Below are 16859 nucleotides of genomic sequence, written 5' to 3'. Positions count from 1 at the left end.
TGATATTCCATATAGGTCAGATTTTGAGCCAAAATTACTTGGCAGAACCATCTCATATCACAGCTGTGAAAAAAATAATTTGGGATAAAGCGGAACTAAAATCCTTCCTGCTGGCAGGCTAATTAAATAAGCCAAGGGATAAATGGGCATGGAAACCTCACGAGGCTTCCTGTAAACAATTCTCTAGAACTCAAGATTCAAATACATTCATAAAAAAAGGCAATTTTTTTTCTTCATCTATCCTTGCAAAAGCAGCTGTAGGACACAAATTGCCCCCATGGAGTCAGCATGGGGTGAAGCAGAGGAGGTGGCCTCCATCGCTTGGTGGGCTGCTGCCTTCAAAGCTGAAATCAGAGGTGTGAGTATTGCAGTGCTGGGAGCTTTCATCTGCATCTGATGGGCTCACAGTGTGTGGCTGCAGTGGGCACAGTGCTGCATTTCATGGATCTGCTGCTAAAAGGGATGGGTGGCCTCACTGCATTGCTCTCACAAAGCAGGGGCTGGGTGCAGGGCAGGGGGATCTCTGTTCTTCGCTGCTCCCCTGCGATGGGGAATTGCTGCAGCTGGGAAAGCTCTGCTTTAGCTGAGTATGCTGCAAACACAGGGATCCTGTTTTGGAAAGGGGTTGGGATTGTCTCTGTGTGTCTGCACAGCTCCAAGTTCCAAGCTGGAACACACAGGAATCTTAACTTCTGCCAAGCCCCAGGTGAAAGCAGGTGGTTCTGCATTACTAGCAGCATCATTTCTTGGATGTAAAGCACTATTTTGAATTTCCAATACATAACTCAGTTCACTTTGCTCCTGGACTAACAGATGGATCTTACTGGATGCCCTGAGCAATGTGGATACGTGGCTGCTTAGCCAGGAGTCGCTGGAATAAGGCCCTGTTCTGGCCCTTATTCCAATATTATGTGGGCAGCAGAGGTACCAAAGACACTGAGAGTTTTTTTTTCCTACATGCAAGAGCTGCAGAATTTGGCCTGAGCATCTGATATGAGACAGCATTTAAAGTACATCCGTGGGCTGGGTGTTATGTTTTTGCAAAATCATGGCCTGAGCTCAAGCAAAGATAAGCAGGTCAGGAATATATTTAGGCAGGAAGCCAGAGGAGCAGCCTTCCAGTTGGAGCAGCTGCTCGTACGAAGATGAAGCACAAGGAATCTTTGTACATTTTCCATCCTGAGCACAGTGTAGTCCTTCTGCAGTCTCACATTGCTCAGGTGCTCTCCTCTGCCAGCCTGTGCCATGTGGGGAATGAAAGGGAAACAGTGAAAAATGCTGCTTTAGTCCCTAAGCCCAAACACTGGGGCATGGTTTGAAAAACAGCACTAATCTCATAGGCCGTTGCTGAAATACTCTCCTTAGCCCATGGTTACAGCAGCACATCCTGCACCCATCAGTGTCAGGCCCTGCAGCAGCCTGGTCAGCACTGTGACAGCCCCCAATGTGGAGCCCAAGCCCAGGGGACATCAGGCAGGACAATTCCCTGCAAGGAAGTTGGGCTGAGGTGGGGGGTCAGACTGCGCTCTCAGCTAGCACTGATAGGATGAGAGGTCACAGAATCACAGAATCACAGAATTGTAGGGGTTGGAAGGGACCTCCTGAGATCATCGAGTCCAACCCCCCTGCCAAAGCAGGTTCCCTACAGTAGGTCGCACAGGTAGGCATCCAGGCAGGTCTTGAACATCTCCAGAGAAGGAGACTCCACCACCTCCCTGGGCAGCCTGTTCCAGTGCTCCGTCACCCTCACTGTAAAGAAGTTCTTGCGCATGTTTGTGCAGAACTTCCTATGCTGCAGTTTCCAGCCGTTTCCCCTTGTCCTGTCTCCACTCACCACTGAAAAGAGTCTGGCCTCGCCATTCTGCCCCCCACACCTCAGATATTTATAGACCTGGATCAGGTCCCCTCTCAGTCTCCTTTTCTCAAGGCTGAACAGACCCAGTTCACTCAGCCTTTCTTCATAGGGGAGATGCTCCAGGCCCTTCACCATCTTCGTGGCCCTCCGCTGGACTCTTTCCAAGAGATCCCTGTCTTTTTTGTACTGGGGAGCCCAGAACTGGACGCAGTACTCCAGATGAGGTCTTACCAGGGCAGAGTAGAGGGGGAGGATCACCTCCTTTGACCTGCTGGCCACGCTCTTTTTAATGCACCCCAGTAAGCCATTGGCCTTTTTGGCCACAAGGGCACACTGCTGGCTCATGGCCAACCTGTCGTCCACCAGGACACCCAGGTCCCTTTCCGCAGAGCTCCCCTCCAGCAGGTCATCCCCCAACCTGTACTGGTGCATGCAATTATTCCTCCCCAGATGCAAGACTCTACACTTGCTTTTGTTAAACCTCATCTGGTTTTTTTCTGCCCAGCTCTCCAGCCTATCCAGGTCTTGCTGAATGGCAACACAGCCTTCAGGCATGTCAGCCAATCCTCCCAGCTTCGTATCATCAGCAAACTTGCTGAGGGTGGCCATTATCCCCTCATCAAGGTCATTGATGAAGATGCTGAACAAGACCGGACCCAGCACAGACCCCTGAGGAACACCGCTAGTTACAGGCCTCCAACCGGACTCTGCACCACCAACAACGACCCTCTGTGCTCTGCCAGTCAGCCAGTTCTCAACCCACCTCACTGTCCACTCATCTATTCCACACTTCCTCAGCTTTGTTATAAGGATGTCATGGGGGACAGTATCAAATGCCTTGCTGAAATCAAGGTAGACTACATCCACTGCTCTCCCCCTATCCACCCAGCCAGAGACAACATCATAGAAGGCTACCAGGTTGGTCAAGCACGACCTCCCCCTTGTGAACCCGTGCTGACTGCTCCTGATAACCTCCTCTTCTTCCAGTTGTCTGGAGATGACATCCAGTACAAGCTGTTCCATCACCTTTCCAGGGACAGAGGTGAGGCTGACTGGCCTATAATTGCCTGGGTCTTCCTTCTTGCCTTTTTTGAAGACCGGGGTGACGTTGGCTATCTTCCAGTCTTCAGGCACCTTCCCCGTCTTCCAAGTGATGGCCTTAAGCTGTGCCATGGGAGGGTCAGGTTGGCTGTTAGGAAACAACTTTTTCTCCAAAAGAGTGGTGATTCAGTGGCACAGCTGCCCAGGGGGGTGGTGGGGTTGCTGTCCCTGGAGGCGTCCCAGAGCTGTGGAGACGTGGCTTTGAGGGATGCGGGTGTGGGGGGGGTGGGCTGGGGTTTGTCTTGGGGGATCTTAAAGCTCTTTTCCAACCTCAGTGATGCTGTGGTTCTGCGATTCTCTTCCCCTCTCCTGAGCAGGCTCCAGCCCAAGGTCTTGTGCCATGAACCCCTCATCCTCATGAAATCCTCTCCAACCACCATCACAGCCAGTCAAAGTAATCACCGTCACAATCACCACATCCATTCCAGCTGCCACAATTGAGATTACGCATTCTCCTGAGCTCCTCCAGCCCTATATATTATGCCTCAGAAGTTTTTGCAGGGTACCATTCCCATGTGAATGAGTATGGCTTCAAGTCCTGCCCTTAAGCTTTGTCCCAACACTGCAGCTGTCCTACATCAGCAAGCTGTGGGGTCGTGGCTGCCCGCACCATGCCTGCAGAGTGCGCCTGACCTTGGGAAGCACTCACCCAAATGTCCATCCCACTCACATCCCCCAAACGGGACTTAAGCAATAGTGCAGCAATGCCTGGAATGAGTGTTCCTGCGGTGAGCGGAGGGGTGAAGCTGTGTTCCCAAAGCCAGCACTATAAATGGGCATCACTGAGCAGATCCCATTTAAAGGGATTTCACTACAGAGAAAGTGGCAGACAGCCTCATGAAAAAGAAACAGCCTTAGGATATCTTCAAAATACCTCCTGCTGTAGAGGGAATGACACTGCTGAAAGCTTTAAGGGAAGGAGGAAAATCTGGTGTGCACTTCTCTATTTTTGGTGCTTTTAGTTCCTGCATCCCAGCACGGCCCTGTTCACTCCCAGCTCTGTTGCTGCCTCCCTGCACAGCAGCAGCTCAGTTACAGTGCAACAGAGGAACCTTTGTGTGGTGGCATTTTTTTTCCCCCGAGGTGGAGATTTATATTCACATCGAGGCTTGCGCAAACATATTTCTTACAGCACTTTACAAACCGGTAGCTGGAAATGTCACTTTGCTGCTGAGTCAGTGGGAGGCTGATGCATTGAGGACAAGGGGCTGCTGTGCATCCCCCAGGTCTGCGGGCTGAGAGCAGCCGGCAGTGCTGGGAGAATGATTCAGCATCTACAAATGCTTAAGGATCAGCAAGCAAAAAGCTTGGAGTGGTCTGCAATCGGAAATGTTTTGCATGACAGGCAGCAAGGCAGCCAGCCATGCTGTTTCTGATGGCTAAATCAGAACAGCAATGCTTACCCTGTTGCTCTTTCAGATTTGCACAATTTCAGGCGCAGCCAATTGCATCCAAGCTGCTTTCCCAATCTTGTTCTCTGGGAAAGGAGCTCATGGGCACAGGCACGCCACCTGCGTGCACATCTACATGGATGGCAACAGATCTATGATTTATTCAAACAAAACCAACATGGACTGCCAGCCCTCCGGAAGGACTGAGCTGGTTTTGGGACAGCCTCTCTTCTGCTTTTTTGCTCCAAGGGACATAACTCACGCGTTCATCATGGGTGGATTTTGGGTCATTGCACAAGGCAGTGCTGTGCTCAGAGCTTCCTTCCTTATAGCAGAACAAGCTCAAGCCTCAGCCTGTCTGGACATCACTAAACCAATACTTGCATTTATCTGTCAAGAATCACACAAGCAAGAGACTGGCAGCAGAACTACAGGCACTGATGGACTCCAGCAGTTACCCATGGCCCTGCAGAATGGTGGCAGATGTCAGCATGCAGGGGCTGGGTGAGGGCAGCATTACAGGGCTGGATGGATTGTGGTGTGCGAAGCATGATTTCCCTCCAGCAACTTGCTACATGTGCTTTGATTCAGAAAAAAAAACACACAACATGATTTGTTTGTTTTTATAGTGATGGGACTGTCCTAACTACGAAATATGTGTCACCTCCAAACTCCTGGAACACCTATGCATGGAGGTATGGGGGCACTAGCTCAGAAGGTCTGCTGGAAAAAGGCAAGAGGCAACACAAAAATAATTAAAATAAAATAAAGGTCCAATAAGAGAAGGTGAATTCTGTGCAGTGCACTGCAAAGAAAAAAAAAAAATTGGTGAATTTGTTTCTCTTGGTAGCACTTCTGCTTATCGAGGGATCATCAAAGGGAGGGGATGATTTTATAGTTGCATAAAAAATCCTTCCCTCCTTCAGTTGTCCTGGTCTAAGGCTGTCTTCTTGCAGAGGGACCTTTTTCAGGTTTATATCCCTTTCTCCTTTCCTTCCCATCCCTTTACCCCAGCAGCCCAGGGGAGGCGTTGCGGGGCGCAGTGCGGAGCGGCTCTGCCCGGCAGGCGGCACTGCGCGCCCGCGGCTGTCTGCTCTCAGCGCCGGGCCCAGGAGCCCTGCTCTCTCCCTGCTTGGCTGCAGTGAGTCTTTTTGCTTTATCATTAATGTTATCATTATTGTCTCTATTAATATATATACGCATACTTATCTTTTTTTATTATTTATTTTTATTTTACCTGGCTTGCTCTAAGAAGATGGAAACACAATGTGGAGAAGATGCCTGTGCCAGTTGTGCGTCCAGCTGGGGGTTTGGCTTGCCATGCTTCCCCCCCACGTGAATGGGACAAACAAACCCTCAATAAAATAAGAGCAGTGCCAGGCAGAGAAAGTGGCTGTGGGAAGGAACCACACAGGGCACGTGCTGTCTCTGGCACTTCTGCTTCAGCTCTGCTGCACGTGTGCAAGGAACAGCCCTGCCCCAGTGCAGCACTGCTCGCTCCTCTTCAGTCCCATCCCAAGCAGCAGCACTCCATCACTCGATGCTGAAGGCCATGATTCAGAAAAATTGCATGAGAACAGTTTATCCATATGAAAACAAGCTCTCTGCATGAGCTGCTGGGCTGGGGCTGTGCCGTGGGGCACAGCCAGGAGCACACACCTGGCTCTGCTGGGGACATCGGACACCTCAGGCATGCTGTCCTTTCTCATGCTCTTGTCCCTTCCCTCACTGGGAATGTGTCTCACCTGCTTGGCCCATGTGCTCGAAAGGAAATCCATGGGCTTTGCAGCTCAAACAAGATCCACACCTGTATGAAACCCAGGTCAGGACTGAATTGATGCATAGGGACAAAGGGACCTGCAGTGCTCAGGTGGGCCAGGTTCTGGGCCACAGGGAGTGAGGTTGGGGTCCCTCCTCCCAGCACCAAATCCTGAGGAAGAGTATGGTCCCTCTTCCTGGCACCAAGGTGAAGGTCCATGCTTGAGCCTCTCCCAGGAGCACCCAGGGAGGGTTCGAGGGTGCTCTACTCCTGAAGTAGTTCTTATGGGTCCTTGTGGACAGCAGTTGCTCTCTTGGTGTTGGTGAAATACTGGATCTGAGCTCTTCTCCTTCAGTTGCAGTGTCCATGTGTCTCTGCACCACCCAGTTAACTCTCCTCAGAGGGGTCATGGTGGGAAGCCAAGCAGCTCTCCGCTTTCTCTGTCATCCCCAGCGAGCACTGCTCCACTTTGACTTTCTTTCTTCCTCTCATTGCCTTCTTGGAGCCTGTTAACAGCAAGATGAGCCCAGGAGTTCACTGCAGAGTAATGGATTTGCACATACAAGGCCGATGCGGTCTAATCCCAAAACAGGGACTCCACAGGGGGAAAGCAAAGCTCAGCAAAAGAGAGTGTGACAGGGCCATATGTGAGGCTTGATGGCCACACTGGCTAATCCTCATCTTTATCAGGAACAGCTCTCTGCTCATTCAGCTGTAGGAAGTGTGGGCCCAACGCATTCCTTTGTCAGCCAGGGAAAAGCTCTGAGGCCACAGTGGAAAGTCAACAGAGCTGGCAGAATCCTTGATCTGAATGTCAACAGCTTGCTGCTGGGAATTTGGCTGTCCCCAGCCAGCTCCTCCCAAGTGGTGAGCAAACAGGAGGGACATGGAGCTGTTAGGTGCTCAGGGTGCTCTCTGGCCAACAAGCATGGCTTAAGTTGGAAGGAGCCTTAAAGATCATTCAGTTCCATTAACAGCTCTGCTCTGACTGGGGATACTGCTGCCAAGTGAACCATAAGACTCTACTGTGTCACGTTGAGCATAGATGTGCACACTGGGGTTTGTTTGCAGAAGAACACCCATGAATAGGAAAGTGCCCAGAGCCCTCGGGTGCTGCATTGAAGGAACCCCTCAGGAAATAGAATGAGAAACTCCTTCCTCACCTTTTGTCCAGGAATCCTGTCCTCTTCTCTTCTTCTGCAGTGCATGAGCTTTGTCTTTGGTGCAAAAATATTTCCCTTCTGACTGGGCTTCTTGCAGGACGTCGCGTTCATAGGGAGAAGCCACCTGCACCAATGAGAAGAACCATCAATCTACAAAATACCTGATTGCCAGTGCACTGACAGCCTGGCTGAATTGCCAGGGACCTGTGCAACCATCACCACAGAGTTGTAACAAGGTTTGGTGTTCAGAAACCTATCTACAAAGAGTGACATATCTACCCCTCAGCAACCAGTTGGGTAACAGAGTGGAAATGGGTCTTGGCACCCGATGCAGGAAGAGCTGTCACCTCCTGGAGGGAGTTGGGCAGGGACAACCCGTCCTGCACCTTCTGGTGCTCCCAGAACAGGAATTCCTGGTCCAAAGGCACTGTTTCACCCAAGAAACCAAAGCCAACCAACCTCGCTGTCTGTTGTATCTGCCTCATCAGATTCCTGCTTTGTGGACTCATCATCATCACCATCATCATCATCTAAGGAAACACAAAATTAAGGGTTTTTGGTTGGCACAGGGGGCAACAAGCACATGAATATGATACAGAGCCATAGGACCAGGCTTGGAGAGCCTTCATTATGAGGTGTCTGCATTCATAGAACCACAGAATCATTGAGATTGGAAAAGAACTCTAAGATCCCCAAGCCCAACCCCAGCCAACCCCACTGTACCCACTGTCCACATCCCTCAGTGCAACACCTCCACAGTTCCTGAACACCTCCAGGGATGGTGACCCCACCACCTCCCTGGGCAGCTGTGCCACTGCATCACCAGTCTTTTGAAGAAGAAACCAAAAACTGTTCCTAACATCCAACTTGGACTTCCCTTGGTGCAACTTACAGCCATTACCTCTCTTAAAATAAAGTTGCACCCTGTCATGGCTGGAAGCTTTGGCAGGAGGAGATGTGGTGTAGCCTCTTCCCTGCTCAGCAAAAGAGGTTTTGCCACACACAGCCCCAAGGCCACACAACTCCTGGCATGTATCTGCACACACCTAGCTCCTGCATGGGGCCAGAGCCCAGCATTGCCCCATCTGCACACCCCTTGTACCAGCAGGGTTGGAGCTGTGTCCTCATCCCTGCCCAGCACTTTTAGCATCCCTAGAACCCAACCCCATCCTCATGCTGTCCTTCCAGGGGTTAAAGGTCCACTAGAAAGCACAGGAAGTATTTGTGCACTTCTTCCTGGGCTTTGTGTCAGCCTTCAGGTGAGAACTGAAGAAAGTTCTGTGTTTTCCCACACCCAGAATGTAATCAGCTGAAATTCTTCTGCTATGATGATATCTCCTTAACATGTAAATCACACAGGGCTTCCCTCCTCCCCCCCCCTCCCCCCCTTTTTTTTTTCCCCACTGTGCAAAATCCCGCTCCCAGTGTTCCCAAACCACTCCGACACGCCCAGACCAACTAATCCAGGTGAACTCAACATTCTAGCCAAGCCAGTAGGGCTGGTAAGGATCAGCTCCACACGGACGTGTTGCCCACTGTGCTCCCCATGGCTTCTGCTTCCCCCCACCAGCAAACCCAGCCCTGCCCCATAGCCATCAGTGAGAGGGAGCACCTCAGCCAGAGGGCACAGCTCAGTTGAGGGATGGAAAAAGGTTTTGTAGGGGTTGGGGTGGGGAAAAAGGAAGAATGCAGGTAACAGCATCCCTCCCCCTGTGTACAAGAGCAATTTGGGAGGATGGGGAGCACCTGTTGTGGTCAGCAGGCACTGCAGGTGTTTGCAAAAGTTGTTTCCCATTGCAGGTTGCCTTCACACACACACCAAAATGCACCTTTGGCATTTGCCTTCTCAGATGTCAGGCTCGCCCGAGGCTCTTTACCTGGTTCTTCCTTCTGTGCACTGGCTACCAGTCTCACCCTGGGCTCTGGAGGAGTCTCTGTGTTGCTTGGTGGTGACTTGTTTATAGGATGCATCCGGGAGAGAGCGAGCTGTAAGGGGCAGTGAGTGCAGAAATCCCATGAGTACCATAAATAGAACCACTGCCTTCAAATGTGGGAGAAAAGGGCCATCCCCAGTCCCATCTCATTGACTGCGACAAGCACTGGGATGAGCATCATCTCTACCCAAACCAGTGGGAATGATGCACATCTTTCCTCTGAGCTGAGTGGAAAACACCATTGCCAAAAACCTGTTGGTGACAAAACCACCTGTTTCCAGGGCATTTCAGCATGGGACATTAATTGTGATTGTAATGACACTGGCACTGAGCACCAGAATTCCAACAGGAGGGAAGGGGTTGGTGTGATGCCAACCTGAGTTGTACTCACCATAGCTGCCTCCTCTTCCTCTTCCTCCTCCTCCTCCTCCTTAATGGCACCAGGCTGCTCTGTGACCTGTCTCTGGGCAGCATCATGCCAGCAGCTGTGAGGCTGTGAGCTGTCCCGCTCCATCCCATGTCTTCTGCAGGAGCCATGCATGGGGCTGTCCCCTGGGTTCAGACATGGACTGGTGGCCTCCTGGTGCTTGATCCGTCCCATTCCCCTCCCACGCCCGGTGTCTGACAGGTCCAGTGGGACATCCATACCATAGTCTTTCAGTGCTTCCACCTTTCCTCGGTGCTCAGAGCCATCCCGGCTCAACCAGAGCACTCTCTCCACCTTCCCATCTGCAGCATCCTCCATCCTCTCCTCCTTGCATCCCACTGCGATGCTCAGGCATGGGGACAGTGGCCGCTCCTTGGGCACAGCTTTTGGCTCCCCATCCACCCTGACCCGATGGCTTTGCTGCTGCTCAAGATGTTGCAGCCGCTCACGGTGCTTGAGGAGGTGCAGCTTCCCCTCCAGGTGCTGGTCCCTCACATACACCACAGCTGCAGGGAGCTTCAGCAGGGCAGCTCTGTCATCCCAGTCATCACGTGGCCTTGTCCTGCCACCACCATCTGTGGCCCTGAGCAAACGGCTGTGGAAGCTGCTGTCCCCATCGGATGGAACGCAACCACTTGCCAGCCCCAGCTGGTGCAGGGCGAGGTGCTTGTTGAGGAGGCAGAGCTGCTCTTTGCGGGCAGTCAGCTTTAGGCTTTCATAGGATGGAGCAGTCTTGGGGGAGATTGGCTTGGTTGTTGTTAAGTAACTAAAAGATATGGGAAAGAAATCACATTTTGGGGGGAACCTTTGTGATTTTCCAGCTCCTGCAGGTGGTGGTGGGGATGTGGTGACCACTTACTGCTGCTGAGAATCATAGAATCACAGAATCCTTAAGGTTGGAAAAGGCTCTAAGATCCCCAAGTCCAACCCCAATCCACCCCACCATGCCCTTTGACCACATCCATCAGTGCCACATCTCCATTGTTCCTGAACATTTCCTGGGCAGCCTGTGCCTCACCAATCTTTTTTTGAGAAGAATTTTTTTCTTCTTCAGTATTCAACCTGGACTACTCCTGGAGCGAATTACAGCCAGTACCTCTTGTCCTGGAAGCCACCAGCCAAGCCAGACCGTGCATCCAGAGGCCCCCTGCCTCCCAGCATGGCTGTCCCCAGACTCTCCCAGTGGCTTGAAGGATCTGATGACAGAGGAGCGATCCCCAGCCCCACTCTGGAGCAGATCTCTCAGCAGTGCCAAGGAGGCAGCGCTGTGCATGAACCTGCCCATGCAAACTGAGTCCCTGATGTTGCTCTTCACTTGGCAAGTGCCCTGTGTGTGAGCAGTTCTCGGGAATGCACGGCAGATCCCTCCCACTGTGGGCAGCTGGCAGTCTGCAGCCAAACAGCTTCTTGTGCTTCCAAAATCAATGGGGAGGAGAAGCCCTGGGAATCGCTGAGCCCTGCATAAAAGCCCATTAGAATAGATAAGGAGCAGCACGGACTGCTGCCTCCTGCTCAGCCAGGTCCTTACTCTGCAGGCTGGGGACAGGCGCCTGGGTCTATCTGAAGGTGAAGTAACACGAGACTGGACCGGTTGAGTTGGATTCCAGTCATTTTTCTCAACTGGGAGACCCTCCCCTGTTCCCTGAGGCTGTGGGCATTGTGAGAAGTGTGGACAAGAAGGTGGACAAATAGGGATCACAATTTAGGTGCTGCCTAATGGGGTCCTGCTCCTGCAAGGGGCACAAGCAGAGGACTCACGGCTCCAGGCTGGGGCTGCGTTCCTGCTCTGGTGGCAGTGGGGTCTTCCTGGCCGGTGGAGACACTGCAGCCCTCGAGGGACTTTTCTCCAGGCTGTGCCTCACCAGGGCGATGGTGCCGTGCAGCTGGTTGGCAATTCTCTGGGATGCCTGCAAGGAAAAGTGGGGTCAGGCAGTGGGATGTGTGCTGGGGCTCTGAGAGCACCATGTGGCTCTGGGAGCTGTGCTGGGTGCAGACCCAACTCCTCGCCAGTGGTAACAGAAACTGCTCCTGCTGTTCCGTACCAATGACACCCCATCAGCTTTTACAACAGCTCCCACCTCAGAGGTGGCAAGAAGTGATTTGACATAATTCCAGTCAGTGGCTGAATCTTAATTGTTTTGGCTTTCCCAGGAAAGCTTCCCTTTGTGTTTTCCTCGATATTCTTTAATTTCTGGCTGCACTGATCTGTGGCCAAAGAGACCACATCCCTTGTCTCAAGTCAGCGGCTTAACCAAGATAAGACCCTGCAAATTCCCCAACCATTGCTCAGGACTCTGGGATTCATTCCATGCTGCTGGTATTTCTTTGGGGGTGCATTTCCAGCAGAGACCCAGCAGTGAAGCCAGGACATTGCAATCCCATCTGCTGCGGAAGGCTCACCACGTGTTCTGACTCGACTTCTCCCTGCTTAACAGAGATGTCACCAGTCCTTCCTGTGATCCCCACATTAATTATCCTTGCAGCCTGCCGGCAGCCTCACCAGAACCTCACTTCACCCACTCCTTCAGGTTTTCTGCACAGTTCAGCTAAGCAAAGGCTGTGCTAAAACAGAAGCGGCTGTGTGGGTGTGTGTGTGGGCTTGGGTTCCCATGGCGAGAGCAGGGCTCCAGGTCCTGCAGCCTCATTTCCCAGTGCCCAAAATCATCATATCACTCAGCATCCCTCAGCTGATACATGCTCTGTGCTTCAAAGGCATGGCTGGCTTGTATCTACACACAAAATGGTAACCAGTGAATGCCAGTTCCTCTGCAAACACCACTGTTCATTATGCTGCAGATGGAGAGATATCCGCGATGCTCTTGGGCAGGTCTGCTGTGCTGCATTTGTATTCTGTATATCCAAAATCTCCACCATTCACATGCTCTCCAGGCTTTGCCATCATTCACAGTGCTGCAGCCTCTTGTTCCTGATTATCACTTAGAATAAGCTGCACCAATACATGAGTTGAGATGATCTCCTCATGAGAAAGATTTTCTCAGCAAGAGAGGAGCCATTGTGTTGGGGAGGGGACTCAGGGGCACTAGATGTGTTGTCATGAAGGGCAAACTGAAGATGTACTCTCCTATAACAAGGAACAGAAGCCTATGATAAAATCTAAAGGATTTGCTAGCAGATAGTGGCAATTCCTGCAAAGCATGCACCTATCGTTGGGTTTTCCTCCTTATCCCTGGCAACAGCATTCTGCCCAATTCTAGGTAGTTATTTTACCCTCTTAAGTATTTCCTACTCATTCTCCATCCGTTTCAACCCCTTCTCACCCAATGCAAACAGGGAGCAGCCCTGGGCTCCCTCTGTCTACTCACCATTTCTGCCAGGCTGGCTTCTTGGAGGATAGTGCTTGGGGAAATCCTGCTGCAAGGAGAGCTTCTCTGTCCTGTGGTCTTCTCTGCAAACAAAAGACAAAACCAGCCTCTGGAACAGTCCCACTGAACTGAAAATTCCTTCTGGTTTTAGCAAGTATATGAATGAATGGACTCTCCATTGCATGCATAACTGGCACCAAAGCAAACATATGGTCTCTGCACCATATGAGTGGTGGCTGCATGCCTGCACAGAACCTGTCTTAGAGCAAGAGCACCCAAACACCCCCAGCTACTGTTTGCACAAAGCAGAGCAGCATAATTGTCCCTATTCCATGTGAGCATCCATCTGAGCTGCCAGCAGCTTGCTCTATGCTCTCCAGGCCCATTCCTTGAGTAGTTCTGCCCCATGGCTCAGCCACTCTGTCTCATCTCCAGGACCCCAGGCGGGTGGTTGGACCACAGCACCCACCTTCCCCCAGCTCGAGGCCCGGCACACCATGCTGGGAGTCCTCTGCTGCTCCAAGAACAAATCTGTCGGCGCTGGTGTTCCTGCTAGTGGGGGACAGTAATGGCAGCGGGGAGCTGGGTGTGGAGCTGTGCTCCCTGGAGATGGCTCCTTGGTACTTGATCCTGTCCCTGCAGAGAGCAAAAAGACACAGAGGGATGAGAAGGGATGGGAGAAGGGAATCATCAGTTTGAGAGCCACTGTAGCAGCAGCTTTGAGTTACAGAACCTGATGTGTAAATATACATATTTATATATCATGTGGATAGACTGGATCTTCAGCATCACCTCCTTCCCTTTCAGGTTATCACTGGCTTGGCTGCAGTCCGCAGCATGAGACAGAGCCAGCATGACAGCTCAAGGTCTGATTTCCCCACCTGCCCATGGGTAATGATATGGGGAGCCACGAAGTTGGGTAAGACAAAACCCCATTGCAGTAGTTGCAAAAGCTCTGTGATCTGTACATCCCTGTCTGGTGTAGGGCTGGATTCAGAGCTCCCAGTGTCACCATTCTGAGATAGTGTATCCCTTGGAGGGAGCTGCTTTGAGTCTGAGCCCCACACTTTGGTCACCAACCAAGTCCTGACCAGACCTTGATGCCAAGACATGGGTGTTTGGTTGGAACCTTCCAATGCAGCAGCCCAGGGAAGAGCAGAGCTCGGTGCTTAGCAAACCCAACAGGATCAGCAGCTCCCAAACTGCTCAGACCTTGAAGAGCATCAGAGGATAGAAGTGAGTTTCTCTTTAAGCAGGCAGTGCTTCTGAGCTCCAAAGAAAACACATTTCTAAACTAATCCCTCGGTGCTAATTCCTCTGGACTTTAAGCCCTTGAGGAATGAGCTGATTTGTATGTATCAGCCTGCCTGGCAGGTTCCTTGGCTTTCAGCATTAACCTGCTGGAGCAGGTCTTTCCCTTGTTATCACTGGATCCCCATGTTCCCAAAGACTCAGCTATTGGGTGAATGAGAAGAGGGGAATGAGCAAGGCTCAATGAGGACTTGGACCTTTAAAAGTATTTTGCTGTCTTAATGCCTACAGGAAACTATCCCTGTGGACACAAAGGTCCAGACGTAGCCCTGCTCAGTGGTAGGAAAGCCACACCAGCACCCTGTGCCATGGATGACATTCAGAGAGCACTTACTCTGGACTCTGGAGCCTCTTCAGTTCTTCCTTGAGAGTTTTGTTCTCCTCCTTCAGGCGGCTCATCTCATTGGCTACAAAGAAACACCAGGAGAGCCACAGCCTTTGGGTGCTGAATGGAGCAGGATGGTGCTTGACCTCTTATCTCTCCTTTTTCTGGAGATACAGAGGGCTGAAACCCCAGCTCCAGTCTTCATGTGTAGCTGTCAGACGTGATTCCTCAGCACCTCCATGCTTCCATCACTCCCTCCCTCCCTTCTCCCCATCACCAAACTCCTCCTGCTTGTTCAGCCACTGAGTGGCTCTCTGCAGGTATCAGAACAGCCCCAATAAGCCAAATCTGAGCTTACAGCAGACCTTGGTACCTACTGAGAATGAAGATGTGCTGGAGGCTCTGGAAATGGGAATTTTCATATTCATTCTGCTTCTTTTTTGCCAGCTCCTGGGTGACCATGCATCTGTCACAGAGACCTGCTCGCAGCCTGGATGAAAACCCATGGTTGGGAGCTTGTTACCATGCATCCATATGGGGAAATGGGACTGTGCCTGTGCAGTATAGTGCACTCCTCACCATTACCAGGAGATATGAGTGACACCAAGTAGCTGACCATGAAACCCTACCTGTTCTCCAGCACTTTTACATTTTCTTTGAGGACCTTCTGTTGTTCCCTTAGTTGGTGGTTTTTAGCAAACAACTCTTCAATTCTCTGGGCATCGCTAATGCAAGAAAAGAGTCAAGAAAAGAGAGTTACTGGGCTTCTCCCAATACCTATGGCTTCATTCTCAGTGCCTAGACTGTGGGAAGGGTTTCTGCTCTGAGCCCACTGTACTGCTTGCACTGCTGGTGCTTAAATTTGGCACTGCCAAATAGGTGAAGGATGCTCCCTAAAACAGGGAAACACCTGCTTAGGGCTGTAGGCACCTCTGTGATGCACAGAAGTGCCTGGAAGTCTTTAAACCCATCCCCTCCACCTGCTGGGACATCGACACCGCAGGCATTGCTCACCGGCACTTCTCTGTCGTCAGCTCCGTTAGCTTTGTTTGCAGACCTGGAACAAGGAACAGAAATGGAGAGATGGAGAGATGGGTGCTAATTGCAAATCCCACAGGACCTCAGAAACAAAAGGCAGCCACCTGACTTCTGCCTGAAAGGAACTTCTACGCTTTGCAAACCACATACCTGAGAAAGACCAGCACGCATCCTGCACCAAACGACACCGCAGTTTGACATAACTGGCAAAGCTGTACAGCATGGGAGCAGGTTTTGCATTTCCACTGTTTAATGGATTTGCATTTCCCCTCCTCCCCCAAAAGTCTGTTACAGTTTTGTTTCTGGTTCTTTTAGCTACAGCAGACGTTTCCCAGGTGGGCAGTATTTTATAGCTCTGGGGGCTGCGAAGCGTCTCGGAGAATATTTACAGCTCAACAAGAACACTTTCATTGATGGATCTGCAGATGTTACGTTTTGTCAAATCCATTTTATGCAAAATAGATGTAAACATGTGGTTTAGATTGCTCAACAGTTTCCTCTAACTCTCCCGTGGCCCGAAATCACAAAGACTAAAATGAATTCATAAGCCAGAATCTTCCAAAAGCGCTGTTGCTTTGTTCATAATGCTGACACTGGGAATTGTTTTAATAGGAAAGCAATTGGATTTGGCATTTGCTTCCTTAACTGAACGGTTCTTACTTTAATGATGTATGACTGGGAAATTCCCAAGAGGAATAAACTATCTAAGGTTTTCCACAACACGGCATTGAATTCTTGTTGCTTCTTCCTTGTAGACCACTGTGTCTTTCCCATTCCCTCTTTCCCTCAGCATCCAAGCTGTATCCCAATAAGATGGAGGAAACACACCATCAGAGGGTTATTTGAAACCAAACAAAAAAGGAATGGACTTTGGCCAGCTGTTAAGAAGACTTCTCACGTCTCCTTACCTTGAACTTCTTTTTCATGGATTTCCTTGAGCTTGTTCAAGAATTCTGCAAAGCTCTCTGTGGTCATGTTCAGGGCTGTGCCGTGCTCCTGGGTCACACACAAGGATGTCCTTTTGTTTCAGATTACTCAGATTTTAGCCTAGAACAGAAAAAAAATGTCCAATAAAAAATCTATCTTGTGGATATTTGGTTGGACTACATGATCTTAGTGGTCTTTTCCAACTTGAATGGTTCTACAATTTTATGATATGGTGTTTTGCTAAGCCTTAGAAAGAGGACAAAGAAATACCTTCCCAAATGTAGGAAGTAAAATTATTTGCTCAC

At 50.7% G+C, this 16859-nt stretch overlaps 1 protein-coding gene across 1 annotated transcript; it reads right to left on the bottom strand.

The window, feature by feature from the left end:
* Positions 1-5477: 5477 nt before the first annotated feature.
* RBBP8NL (RBBP8 N-terminal like) lies at positions 5478-16612 on the bottom strand. The gene is made up of 13 exons (XM_042884783.1): positions 16536-16612; positions 15604-15646; positions 15219-15314; positions 14967-15079; positions 14599-14671; positions 13423-13589; positions 12954-13036; positions 11389-11537; positions 9595-10396; positions 9099-9255; positions 7729-7799; positions 7270-7393; positions 5478-6612 (listed from the first exon to the last, which is right to left on the bottom strand). Exons 1-13 carry the CDS (start codon positions 16600-16602, stop codon positions 6494-6496), a joined length of 2064 nt encoding a protein of 687 aa, XP_042740717.1. The 5' UTR covers positions 16603-16612; the 3' UTR covers positions 5478-6493.
* Between the last annotated feature and the right edge of the window lie 247 nt (positions 16613-16859).

The sequence above is a fragment of the Lagopus leucura genome, unplaced genomic scaffold (assembly GCF_019238085.1).
Source record: "Lagopus leucura isolate 7727_CA_CO unplaced genomic scaffold, USGS_WTPT01 Super-Scaffold_100045, whole genome shotgun sequence".
NCBI lineage: Eukaryota > Metazoa > Chordata > Aves > Galliformes > Phasianidae > Lagopus > Lagopus leucura.
The sequence above is the reverse complement of the archived record's forward strand: the minus strand, read 5'-3'. Positions and strand labels throughout refer to the sequence as shown.

Excerpts from the sequence above, each read along its gene's own strand:
- RBBP8NL (XM_042884783.1), bottom strand. The coding sequence starts at position 16,602 with ATGACCACAGAGAGCTTTGCAGAATTCTTGAACAAGCTCAAGGAAATC. Across the intron at positions 15,647-16,535 it reads CCATGAAAAAGAAGTTCAAG|GTCTGCAAACAAAGCTAACG; the intron begins GTAAGGAGACGT and ends TCCTTGTTCCAG. Across the intron at positions 6,613-7,269 it reads ACAGGATTCCTGGACAAAAG|GCTCCAAGAAGGCAATGAGA; the intron begins GTGAGGAAGGAG and ends TGCTGTTAACAG.